General features: G+C 42.8%; 1 protein-coding gene across 1 annotated transcript in view; it reads right to left on the bottom strand.

The window, feature by feature from the left end:
* LOC124012228 (A-kinase anchor protein 9-like) overlaps positions 1-12,655 on the bottom strand; it is a 141,425-nt gene that overhangs the window by 48,832 nt on the left and 79,938 nt on the right. The window contains exons 23-24 of the mRNA XM_046325704.1: positions 10,169-10,413; positions 593-755 (exon numbers count right to left, since the gene is read on the bottom strand). Of these exons, the coding sequence (XP_046181660.1) occupies positions 593-755; positions 10,169-10,413 (408 nt within the window). The remainder of the gene's footprint in view (positions 1-592; positions 756-10,168; positions 10,414-12,655) is intronic.

Below are 12,655 nucleotides of genomic sequence, written 5' to 3'. Positions count from 1 at the left end.
GGGCATTATTTCGGCTTGACATTAACAATGTTTGAATACGTGGATGGAAGAGCAAACACAACGGAGGAAGACAAGGCATCATTTGGGTTGGAGGCATCTTCGAAAGCTTTTAAGCGCCTGAAATGCATGTTGAAATATGTAGGCTAATACCGCAGGTCACGTGAAATCTGGGTGATGTTTTGTTTGTGTACGAGTCCGTTAATGAGAATGTCCTTCTATCCTGTGTGTGAGTCAAGAAAAAAAGCAAATGCAAACCAAATGTGGAGGCAGCAACATTTACTATCTTATTTGGCCAGCTACATTTGACTGTGTGTATTTAATATTTTTTTACTGTGAGTCGCATGTCAAATGAAGACGTATCAGATGTTTTTCCCTTGTTTTACTATCCTTGAGGGGACTTTTGGGGATTGAACAAACTCACCCACCCACACACACACCCCATCTCCATATATTCACTTTCCCTTTCACCCACAGATTCCCTAGCCACCTGACTCACCAAAACACACCATCCCCCACAAACACCCCAGACACACACTTTCACTACCCTCCACACACCCACCCACCCAAATTTAAAAACAACCCCCCCACTCACCCTCTGCCCTGTGGAGCTCCAGGGCCAGCTGCTCACGGGCACGCCCCTCCTCCCCCAGCCTTTCCTGCAGATCCTCCTGCCGCCGCAGAAGATCGCCAATCTCCTGGTTGTGATGGAAGGACTCGCGCATCAGCTCCGTCTGGGTGATCTGCGCATGTTCCAGCTGATCAGGGTTGGGAAGATAGGTGGCGAGACAAAGACCATTACTTTAGTGATCAAAGAGCATTTGAGGAAATACTTGAGGTGGAGAATAATTCTGAATAAAACATTGAGATACACAAAGCCTTAAAGTAAGTTTGTCCACACAGACTGACTCAGTTTGTAAGAGTGTGGCACTAGCAACACCAGGGTTGTGGGTTCAAATGCTCCTGGGATCACATGTACAAACAAATGTATATACTCAGTGCACTATAAACTGCTTTGGATAAAATAATCTGCTAAAATGGCACATGGCATATTATTAAATAAAATCCAATGTCATGAATGAATGAATACTCTGCTGTCATTTACGGACATAACCTCCCTCTACGGACAATATGCTGCCTTGCGACAGTAGGTATAATGGGAATATTTTATGATCACCAGTCATGGTTTCCAGTTAGTGTCCAAAGTGAAAGTCAAACATGAGGACCAATCAATCAAAGCAGTAGGCCCACTTAAGGATAATGGGTGGAACAAAACTACACTAGCACATAAGATACACAGAGGGTTCACAACACACACGGCCTGTGTGGCTATGCTTAAATGAGAAGGGAATCCCAAAAACAACTACAGGGCAATGCACAAAGAGGTGCAGTGGTAAGTCCCGAGTTGTACAGTGGCACATCATGACAGTGTAAATATTTTCTCACTCGCTTCAAATACTCACATACAGAACCTGCATAGCTAAAATTAGTAAACCTACACCCCAGTTTGACATTCATCAAGGAACTAACAACATGTATGACCTGTCATTTAATTCTTAGCCCTTTAACTTTGAAAACAAATGACAGGTCTAGTAGACGTTGCACAATGACGTGTTCACAAAAGCTTTCTATCCTGGCTGAATTAGCATAGAATTGCTCTTCTGCAATAAACCACTGACTTGCACAATATATACACACACGTATGTGGACACCCCTTCAAATTAGTGGCTTCGGCAATTTTAGCCACTGCAGTTGCTGACAGGTGTATAAAAATCAATCACACAGCCATGCAATCTACATAGACAAACATTGGCCTCACTGAAGAGCTCAGTGACTTTTGGAGTGGCATCGTCATAGGATGCCACCTTTCCAACAAGTCAGTTTGTCAAATTTCTGCCCTGCTAGAGCTGCCCCGGTCAACTGTAGGTGCTGTTATTGTGAAGTGGAAACGTCTAGGACCAACATCGGAAACGTCTAGGACCAACAAGAGGTAGACCACACAAGCTCACAGAAAAGGGACCGACGAGCAGGTGTCCACATACTTTTGGTCATGTAGTGTATAAGCACCACAATTCACATGCAGTTGGTTTTACATAGCGAGACTTCCATATCTCCCACAGCAGCAAAAGACAATACTGCAACATTATGACAGCCAGGAAGTAGTCAGGCGATCATGCCACCCCAAAATCTTGGAGTAATATTTTGCTCACGTCACATGATTACCTGCTCAGATGAAAGCAGAGTAGGGAGATGTGTAAACCTTCATTTTAACTAGGCAAGTCAGCTGACAACGATGGCCTACCCCAGACGACGCTGGGCCAATTGAGCGCCGCCCTATCTTGAACTGTATAGGCTACTCACTGTGTTTTTCACTGTATAAGTTGCCCAGTCAAAAAATACTGCTGTCAAGCAAGTTCGCTGTATAACGCACTAGTGTAGACTCTTATATAGGAGGGGTTGTATGTAGGTCATGTTATGAACTGTATACAATAATGGCCAAAATTGCTGTTTAGAGCCAAATGAAAGACACTTTCAGATTAATGAGAAAGAGTAACTGTCCAGACTGAGTCATATTTACTTCACTAGTTATACAGTTCCATATAGGTTACATGGAAGGTCAGCAGCTGAACGTAAACTTACTGTATAGGGTGGCGTGGGCAGGGAGATCTTAGAGATCACCTTAAGGAGGTGACCATTGGTCCTGTGGTTGACATGCGAGATTTGCGTCTGTACCACCACAGAGTTTTTCTCATTGAGGACGCTGGAGAGGGGGAAAGGTCGGGGCAGGGGCACGCGAGATTCCACCTCGTACACATCCTGATCTTCCCCTTCCACCCACATTGCCTGGTGGCTCGAATTCCAGTACGAGCGGTAGGAATCCATTGTGGTGGACAATTTAAGGGTTTTCAATTACCAACTAGTGTATCCTTGTAGCGCCCTCCCTTCCCTACAAATTTCCACGGATTGTATGAATTCGCCGGTGATCCTTTCAGCATCTACAGTGCACCTGCTGCGATGGATGGAGTCTTCAGCTGAGACTAGCAAAGCAGGGGGAGAGCCCAAGAGGGAAGAGCATCAGAGGGCAGATGAGTCCCGACTACGTAGCCGGGCTCTAGACAACAGTCTCTACAGAGCTGCCAGGCACAGAGCCTTGGGGAAACACACTAGCGTCTCAGTTCAGAATCAGAACCACACGCATAGCGTGCTGAAGAGACAATAAAAGGTCCCAAGTAAATACTGAGAACTAGGTCCTCCTTGAAACAAAGTTTCAAGTCATAAAAGAAAAGATACCGGTAGTGCTTCTCCTTGTGTAGGAGAAAAGTAATCCTTTGTGGGGTAGAAAGTCCAAAGTCACATATTGTACCTGGGACAAAAAGGCATTCCTGAATCCTGGCAGTGATTGAGGGGGGTAAAATAAAGCAAGACCTAGCTTTAATATCCTGTGCACCTCTGACAGACTTTTCTCTCTGTCTGTTTTCCTCACTATCTCAGAGCACAGCGTGACCTTGCCCCTCAGCAGCACTCACTCCCACTCCCTCGCTCTCTTTCTCCCTCGGGAAGCTCATTAACAATTCCATGCCGCCACGGCAACGCAACACCGACCCGCAGGGAAGGGAAGCCTCCCGGTCCCCCCTTAATTGCTTTACACATGGAGCAGCCAACCAAGTGTTAACTCTGAAGCTGCCCGATCCAGTGGGGCTCTCGCTGCGCTTCTCCTTTCAGTATCTCTCCCCCTCTTTCGGTCACCCTCTCATTCTTGATCTATCCCTGTAGCCCCCTCTAAGTCTCTGTCACCACACTTTTCTAGCTCATTCTAGTTCCATGTCCCTCCCTCTCTCTCTCTCTCTCCCGGTCTCTCCTTATACACCAGCCTACATGTCAATGTCTATCTCGGTCTCGCTCTATCCCTCTCGAAACAGACATAAAAGAAGGTTGTGGTCTAAATTGTTGAGTCTCTCCCTCTTCACTTCCGGATTGATAGCATGGGCAGGATATTGTTCAGCGAAAAGGGGGAGGGAATAGTTAGCGTAATTTCAACCCCCCCGGGCTAATGGGGCAGGTATAGCTTTGCAAATACACACACTCCCTCTCCCACACACACATATCCTTTTTGGAGGAGCTTGTCAAACAGAATTGATATTCCGTCAGTGTAGATGAACTGACTGAGACAGGTTTCCTAAAAATATCGCCGTAGCCGCCCTGGTCTCGCGAGCAAGTGAACCGTAAAACAATCATGGAATTACACAATCAACACGTTGGCCTTAAATGTCACTCACTGATCTATGTATAATACAAGGGTAAGTGAGCAACCCCTGCTACAGCAAATTATTTCCAAAGCCTACCGACGAGACACTTAACATTCCAGAAAAACACATTACAATCAAGCATAATTCACACGACCAGGCCATACAGACAGGAAACAACGATCCACGATCATTCACTCACAAATAACTAATTAGTCAATTCTGTCAGGAAAGAAACCATTAAATGGGTAGTTCGGGATTTTCTCCAGTTATATGAACACGTATACATTTTTTATGCATCTGTGACCAGTATGAAGGAAGTTAAGAGGTAGTTTTGTGAGCCAATACTTGAGAAATTCTAGGAGAGCCACACACTCTAGGAGCCCAGATGCAATATTTTAATAACCTACGTTTCGACAAACAAGCTTCAGGGTAAAATTACAAACACTACAGGGTGACTAGTTTATATAGTGTCAAAGGACAAACACAGGTGTCTGTAATCATTGCCAGGTGTGGCCTGATATCATTGGTTCATTCTCAGATATAAAATAACATACCACAAACACGAAAGGAAAGCATACGATCATAGATACAATTTGGCAACATAGGCCTACAAACATTTACAATAGCAAAATCACAATAATCACAAGAATGGCTTCAGATCAAAGTCTACGTTGAGACCGAAGGGGGCAAGTGTCTTTAAATTAAAGATCCAGGCAGCCTCACATATTAACAATAAATTGTCAATGTCACCCCCTCTTCTAAGGAGGGTGACGTGTTCGATGCCGATATAATGTAGGGACGAAGTGGTTTGGTTCTAAAAAGAGGGCTGCAACTGGATAAGTCGAGTTTTTGCATCTAATGGTGCTACAATGCTCCGAGATTCATACTTATAAATTGCGCTTTGTTTACCCATATAATTTACATCACAAGGACAAGTTATAAGGTTAACAACGGCCTTAGTAGAGCACACGATAACACCTTTGATTGGGATCGGTTTCCCTGTTTGGCGGTGTTTGAAGGCTCTACATTTATAAGTGCCATTCGATTGAGCACAGCCATTACACTTGTAGTTTTCATCCAGTAGGGGCGCAAATAGACATTGTGCAGGGATATCTTGGGGTGGTAAATCATAGTGTACCAATTGATCTCTGAGATTTCTGACCCACAAGAACACGACCAAGGGAGGGTCAGAAAACACATTACCGATACGGTCATCGGATCTTAGAATGTGCGAATGTTTGTGAACAAGTCCCTTAATTTGTTCAGAGCATTTTGAATAGCGGGTAGTTAGAACACAAGAATGATTCTTTTTGCGAGGCTGTCCTTGAAAAAGATCATGTCTCGGTTTGTTTTGAATTTTCTCAATGGCAGAATTAATCTGATCATTTGAATTTTGTTTTTCAAGGGAAGCGGGAGACAACTATCAGCCCTCAAACTGTTACGATCAGTAGGTTACCTGTAAAGATCAGTGTATAGAACATTATCCTCACACAAGATCAGAAGAACATGAGCCAATACTAACTAGCATGCCAGGTGTTTCCATAGACTTCCAGTCATTGCGCTAGTTGGCAATTGCACCAATGCTAGTTGGCAATTGCACCAATGCTAGTTGGCAATTGCACCAATGCTAGTTGGCAATTGTACCAATGCTAGTTGGCAATTGTACCAATGCTAGTTGGCAATTGTACCAATGCTAGTTGGCAATTGCACCAATGCTAGTTGGCAATTGCACCAATGCTAGTTGGCAATTGCACCAATGCTAGTTGGCAACTTCCTTCAAACTGAACACAGAGGCATACAAATGGTATCCAAAGGTTCATTGGATTCTGGGGAAGTAGATAAAGGGCTTCATTGCCCAAATTCCCAATATCCCTTTAAATTAACCAGTAACGTTAGGTCTTGTGAGCTTAGCGTCCCATCACTAGGCAGTAATCCCCAGTTTGAAGTGACACAGTGTTTGACATGTATTTGAGTATACCCTGGTCAACATTCCAAATATAAAATAGGCTTTTTATTGATTTAAGGTTGGACCGTTGGCAACTTTACACTCACCCACTGATTCAGAGTACACAAACCGGTGACTTTTATTGGGCTGTCCGGGGTAGGGAGCAAGAGATATTGCATTGACCTCCACACACAGACACTCAGTTTTTTTATTTTATACACACCGATAAGGTTACAAGTGGCTTGTTAGGTCTTTAAAACGCCTGATAGATGCAATCACCTCTTTTACATGTGTATTGGAATAGGCCTACCGTATATCATACAACATGCTTCAATAGATGTTCTCACACACAGGTTGCATGCAAAGTTCAGCCTTTGCATGAGGAAACAGTCAAGGGGCCCGAATACTTTCCGAATGCACTGTATATACAGTTCCAGTCAAAGGTTCAGACACACCGACTCATTCAAGGGGTTTTCTTTATTTTTTACATTGTAGAACAATAGTGACGACAACAAAACTATGAAAGTACACACATAGGATCATGAACTAACCAAAAAAGTGTTAAACAAATCAAAAATTATTTTATAATTGAGATTCTTCAAAGGAGCCACCCTTTGCCTTGATGACAGCTTTGCATACTTGGCATTCTCTCAACCACCTTCATGTGGTTGTCACCTATTATTCTACAATGTAGACAATAGTAAAAAGGAAAGAAAAACCCTTGAATGAGTAGGTGTCCAGACTTAAGACTGGTACTGTATATATAAACACTGGATTGGCTGACGCTATGTATTGGCCATTGAAGGGTTATGAAGGCACCCGTCGGCCATATTGGCACTCTCCAGTGGCACTCTCCAGTGGGAGCATTCCTAAGAATGAATGGAATTCTACAGTATTTCAATTAAATGTTTCAAGAACAAAATTACAACTATTGCTTGTTGTAGCGGGGACAGTAACATAAGCACTAACATTAGCACTAAAATATGTTATATTTGAATATAAATGTTACATTTGTATGTTTATCTCACATAATATAATTAAAACATATGCATCAAAGTGTCAGTAATAGAAGAAATGTGTCAAAAACAAAAAGGTAGACATTAAGAAATGTAAAAAAAAATATTATTTTTATTATTATTTTTTTTTTTTTTTTACAAGCTTTTTTGCCAAGCTGGCTGTGCGGTGGCTACAATACAGTGCCTCCTGTCAGTCATCCAGGGTTTATACACATCATTGTGTGGGTGTCTACTGTGTGTGTTCGTAGGTGGGAAGAGTTAGCCAAATTATTTTGCCAATTAGCTTCTGCCGGCTGGTGTGCCGACCGTGTCAAGTTGGTTTGACTTTGGATAGCCTATCTCCGGGGCAAGTTAGTGACCGTCAAATTACACAATGTAATGAGAATATTTTCATGTTGCACACCTTTTCATTATCATTAAATACTTTCAAAAAGTGTATATGAATTTCTCCAACTTGGTTGGTTTAAGGCTTTTAAGTTATGGAAATGTGGAGCTATTTGAATCTTTACATTGTCCCATGAACAATTGAAGTCGGAAGTTTACATACAGGTTGGAGTAATTAAAACTAGTTTTTCAACCACTCCACAAATTTCTTGTTAAAATATAGTTCTGGCCAGTCGGTTAGGGACATCTACTTTGTGCATGACACAAGCCATTTTTCCAACAATTGTTTACAGACAGATTATTTCACTGCATCACAATTTCAGTGGGTCAGAAGTTGACTGTGCCTTTAAACAGCTTGGAAAATTCCAGAAAATTATGTAATGGCTTTAGAAGCTTCTGTTAGGCTAATTGAGATCATTTGAGTCAATTGGAGGTGTACCTGTGGATGTCTTTCAAGGCCTACCTTCAAACTCAGTGCCTCTTTGCTTGACTTCATGGGAAATTCAAAAGAAATCAGACAAGATCTCAGAAAAAAAATGTAAACCTCCGCAAGTCTGGTTCATCCTTGGGAGCAATTTCCAAGTGCCTGAAGGTACCACGTTCATCTGTACAAACAATAGCACGCCATTATAAACACCATGGGAACACGCAGCCGTCATACTGCTCAGCGAGGAAGAAGCCACTGCTCCAAAACCATCATAACAAAAGCCAGACTATGGTTTGTAACTGCACATGGGGACAAAGATCGTACTTTTTGGAGATGACCATCGTTATGTTTGGAGGGAAAAGGGGTAGGCTTGAAGAACACCATCCCATCAGTGAAGCACGGGGTTGTCAGTATAATGTTGTGGCGGTGCTTTGCTACAAGAGGGACTGGTGCACTTCACAAAATAGATGGCATCACGAAGGAGGAAAATTCTGTGGATATATTGAAGGACCATCTCAAGACATCAGCCAGGAAGTTTAAGCTTGGCCACAAATGTGTCTTCCAAATGGACAATGATCCCAAGCATACTTCCAAAGTTGTGGCAAAATGGATTAAGGACAACAAAGTCAAGGTATTGGAGTGGCCATCACAAAGCCCTGACCTCAATCATATTGAACATTTGTGGGCAGAACTGAAAAAGTGTGTGCGAGAAAGGAGGCCTACAAACCTGACTCTGTTACACCAGCTCTGTCAGGAGGAATGGACCAAAAATCACCCAACTTATTATGGGCGCTTGTGGAAGGCTACCCAAAACGTTTGACCCAAGTTAAACAGTTTAAAGGCAATGCTACCAAATACTAATAGAGTGTATTGTAAACCATTCTCTACTATTATTCTGACATTTCACATTCTTAAAATAAACTGGTGATCCTAACTGACCTAAAACAGGGATGTTTTACTAGGATTAAATGTCAGGAATTGTGAAAAACTGAGTTTAAATGTATTTGGCTAAGGTGTATGTAAACTTCTGACTTCAACTGTACATTGTGTAATTTACAGATGCTCCCAACTAGCCACATAGGGATATTTAAAAGTCAGTGCATTTCCTTGAATATCTTCTGAGCTATTTTTACATGCACAACCACTACACCATGAGTAATGCTTGAATATAGGACAAACAGAACAGAAGATGCAGTATGATGCAGAAACTGTACCACATTTTAATGATGTATAAAGTATCTCTAGGCTGGCAGAGGGCACACACACAGTGAATGGGTAGTAGTAGTCTTTAGTTTTTATTTAACCTTTATTTAACTAGGCAAGTCAGTTAAGAACAAATTCTAATTTACAATGACTGTCTACCCCGGTCAAAACCTCCCCTAACATGGACGATGCTGAGCCAATTACGTGCCACCCTATGGGACTTCCGATCACAGCCGGTTATGATACAGCCCGGATCAAACCCAGGTCAACAGTGACACCTCTAGCACTGCGATGCAGTAGCCTGAGGGGTAGGAGTCATCGGAGTCCAGCTGGATTATAATAGGCTAGGGGGAAGAAGAGAGACAACGCTCTATGCAAATCCACGTTTATCTGTAGGCAACCGCTGGGATTGAACCAGCCCTATTGTGTGGTGAATTAATTCTAGCTCCGGCTATCTAATAGTGAATAGGATTCTGCAGTCTCATCTCTAAAGGGACTATGTGTGAATAGACTAAAAAAACCACAGGGGGTTATGATTGTGTAAAATACAGTGTATTATCAGTGAGTGGATGTAATTTATGTATTTGACAAAGAGCGCATGTAGCCCATGTCATTGTAACTTCAAAAACTTTACAGCAACAAGCAACAATACGGGACTGTCAACAAGAGAATGTTTAGGTGATTAATACATTTCCAACCGTTGTATAGCAATGGTATTTCGCTCACACACAGTTCACGGAATGGTGTATTTATAGTATGTAGCCTACCGCTAGATACAGCAGAGGCTTTAGTTTCTGCCACAATGCTTTAATCAACAGCAGCCTTTTAAATGACGATCAACTTGAAAAAGATAATACAAAATTATAGAACAGATTCATTTTCTGTGTGGTCCACAACCTTTGTGCTGAGCACACCACGCTCTTACTAAGTGAACCTTGCTGTGACGTACCTGATTGGTCGTCTCTGTGATGGCCACCAGCAGTTTCTCTACGGCGGCCTGGAGGCGGGAGCTAATATTCATGAGGTACTCCTCATTCTCCAGCTGAAGCTCCGCTCCTGGCAACAGGATGTGGCAGTCAGTCATCATCTGCTGGGACAACTCCAGGTCCTCGTCCATCGCTGTCTCACCCGACCACATGCTCACGTCACCAACCCCAGTCTCACTGCCATGGCAACTCTCAGTGGTTGACGCATCTGGGCAGGAAAAATGGAGGGCAAAGTTAATTGTCAAGAGAATACACTTCATTGGAAAAAAATATTGTTTTCATTGTCACCAATATCAACCAGTCATTAATTTAATAATTTTCATCCAATGATTAATTTTATGGCAAAGCATTCATCAACAATTATAATATAAGGCATGATATCCCAGGTCTTAATCACACAAGGCTTCCGAGGAGTTGCCCATCCCTTCCTTGGCATAGTAGTATGAGCACTGTCCTTATGTTTATTGGTCACATACACGTATTTTTCAAATTAAATTGTATTTGTCACAAGGTGTAGACCTTAGTGGAATGCTTACTTACAAGCCCTTAACCAACAATGCAGTTAAAAATAACTATATTTCCCACAAAAAAATAAGAATAAGAGATAAAAGTAAGAAATTGCAAAGGCCCTCTTTGCCATGCAAATGAACTGAATCCCCCCAAAAATGTCCACTGCATGGAAGCTTCAAAAGGAGGGTGGTGCTTGGAATCATTGTTCTTCCGATGTCAACCATTTTCACCTGAAGGAAACACGTGCCATCATTGCTTTGCACAAAAAGGGCTTCACAGGCAAGGATATTGCCAACAGTAAGATTGCACCTAAAATCAACCATTTGTCTGATCATCAAGAACTTCAAGGAGAGCGGTTTAATTGTGGTGAAGAAGGCTTCAGGGTGCCCAAAAAAGTCCGGCAAGCGCCAGGACCGTCTCCTAACGTTGATTCAGCTGCGGGATCAGGGCACCACCAGTAAAGAGCTTGCTCAGGAATGGCAGCAGGCAGGTGTGAGTGCATCTGCAGGCACAGTGAGACAAAGCCTTTTGGAGGATGGCCTGGTGTCAAGAAGGGCATCAAAGAAGCTACTTCTCTCCAGGAAAAACATCAGGGACAGACTGATATTCTGAAAAAGATACAGGGATTGGGACTGCTGAGGACTGGGGTAAAGTCATTTTCTCTGATGAATCCCCTTTCCGATTGTTTAGAGCATCCAGAAAACAACTTGTCAGGAGAAGACTAGGTGAGAGCTACCATCAGTCCTGTGTCATGCCAACAATAAAGCATCCGGAGACCATTCATGTGTGGGGTTGCTTCTCAGCCAAGGGAGTGGGCTCACTCACAATTTTGCCTAAGAACACTGCCATGAATAAAGAATGGTACCAACACATCAAGAGAAGATCAACTTCTACCAACCATCAAGGAACAGTTCGGTGACGAACAATGCCTTTTCCAGTATCATAAGGCAAAAGTGATAACTAAGTGGCTCTGGGAACAAAACATCGATATTTTGGGTCCATGGCTAGGAAATTAATCCTTAATCCCATTGAGAACTTGTGGTCATACCACAAGAGGCGGGCAAGACAAACAAAAACCCACAAATTCTGACAAACCTCAAGCATTGATTATGCAAGAATGGGCTGCCATCAGTCAGGATGTGGCCCAGAAGTTAATTGACAGCATGCCAGGGCAGATTGCAGAGGTCTTGAAAACGAAGGGTTAACACTGCAAATATTGACTCTTTGCATCAACTCCATGTAATTGTCAATAAAAGCCTTTCACACTTGTGAAATGCTTGTAATTAAACTTCAGTATTCAATAGTAACATCTGACGAAAATATCTAAAGACACTGAAGTAGAAACTTTGTGGAAATTAATATTTGTGTCATTCTCAAAACTTTTGCCCACGACTGTACATTGGTACCGGTACAGAGTCAATGTGCTGGGGCACCGGTTAGTCGAGGTAAAAAGTACATATAGACTGAGTTATTAAAGTGACTATGCATAGATAATAACAGAGTAGCAGCAGTGTAAAAGAGGGGGCGCGGGGGCAATGCAAATCGCCTGGGTAGCCATTTGATTAGATGTTCAGGAGTTTTATGGCTTAGGGGGTAGAAGCTGTTTCAAAGCCTCTTCGACCTAGACTTGGCGCTCCGGTTCCGCTTGCCGTGCAGTAGCAGAGAGAACAGTCTATGACTAGGATGGCTGGAGTCGTTGACAATTTTTAAGGCCTTCCTCTGACACAGCTTGGTATAGAGGTCCTAGATGGCAAGAAGCTTGGCCCCAGCGATGTACTGGGCCATACGCACTACCTTCTGTAGTGCCTTGTGGTCGGAGGCCAAGCAGTTGCCATACCAGGCAGTGATGCAACCAGTCAGGATGCTCTTGATGGTGTTGCTGTAGAACTTTTTCAGAATTTGAGGACCCATGCCAAATCTTTTCAGTCTCCTGAGTGGGA

The sequence above is a fragment of the Oncorhynchus gorbuscha genome, linkage group LG24, assembly GCF_021184085.1.
Source record: "Oncorhynchus gorbuscha isolate QuinsamMale2020 ecotype Even-year linkage group LG24, OgorEven_v1.0, whole genome shotgun sequence".
NCBI lineage: Eukaryota > Metazoa > Chordata > Actinopteri > Salmoniformes > Salmonidae > Oncorhynchus > Oncorhynchus gorbuscha.
This window is presented reverse-complemented; position numbering and strand designations above follow the sequence as displayed.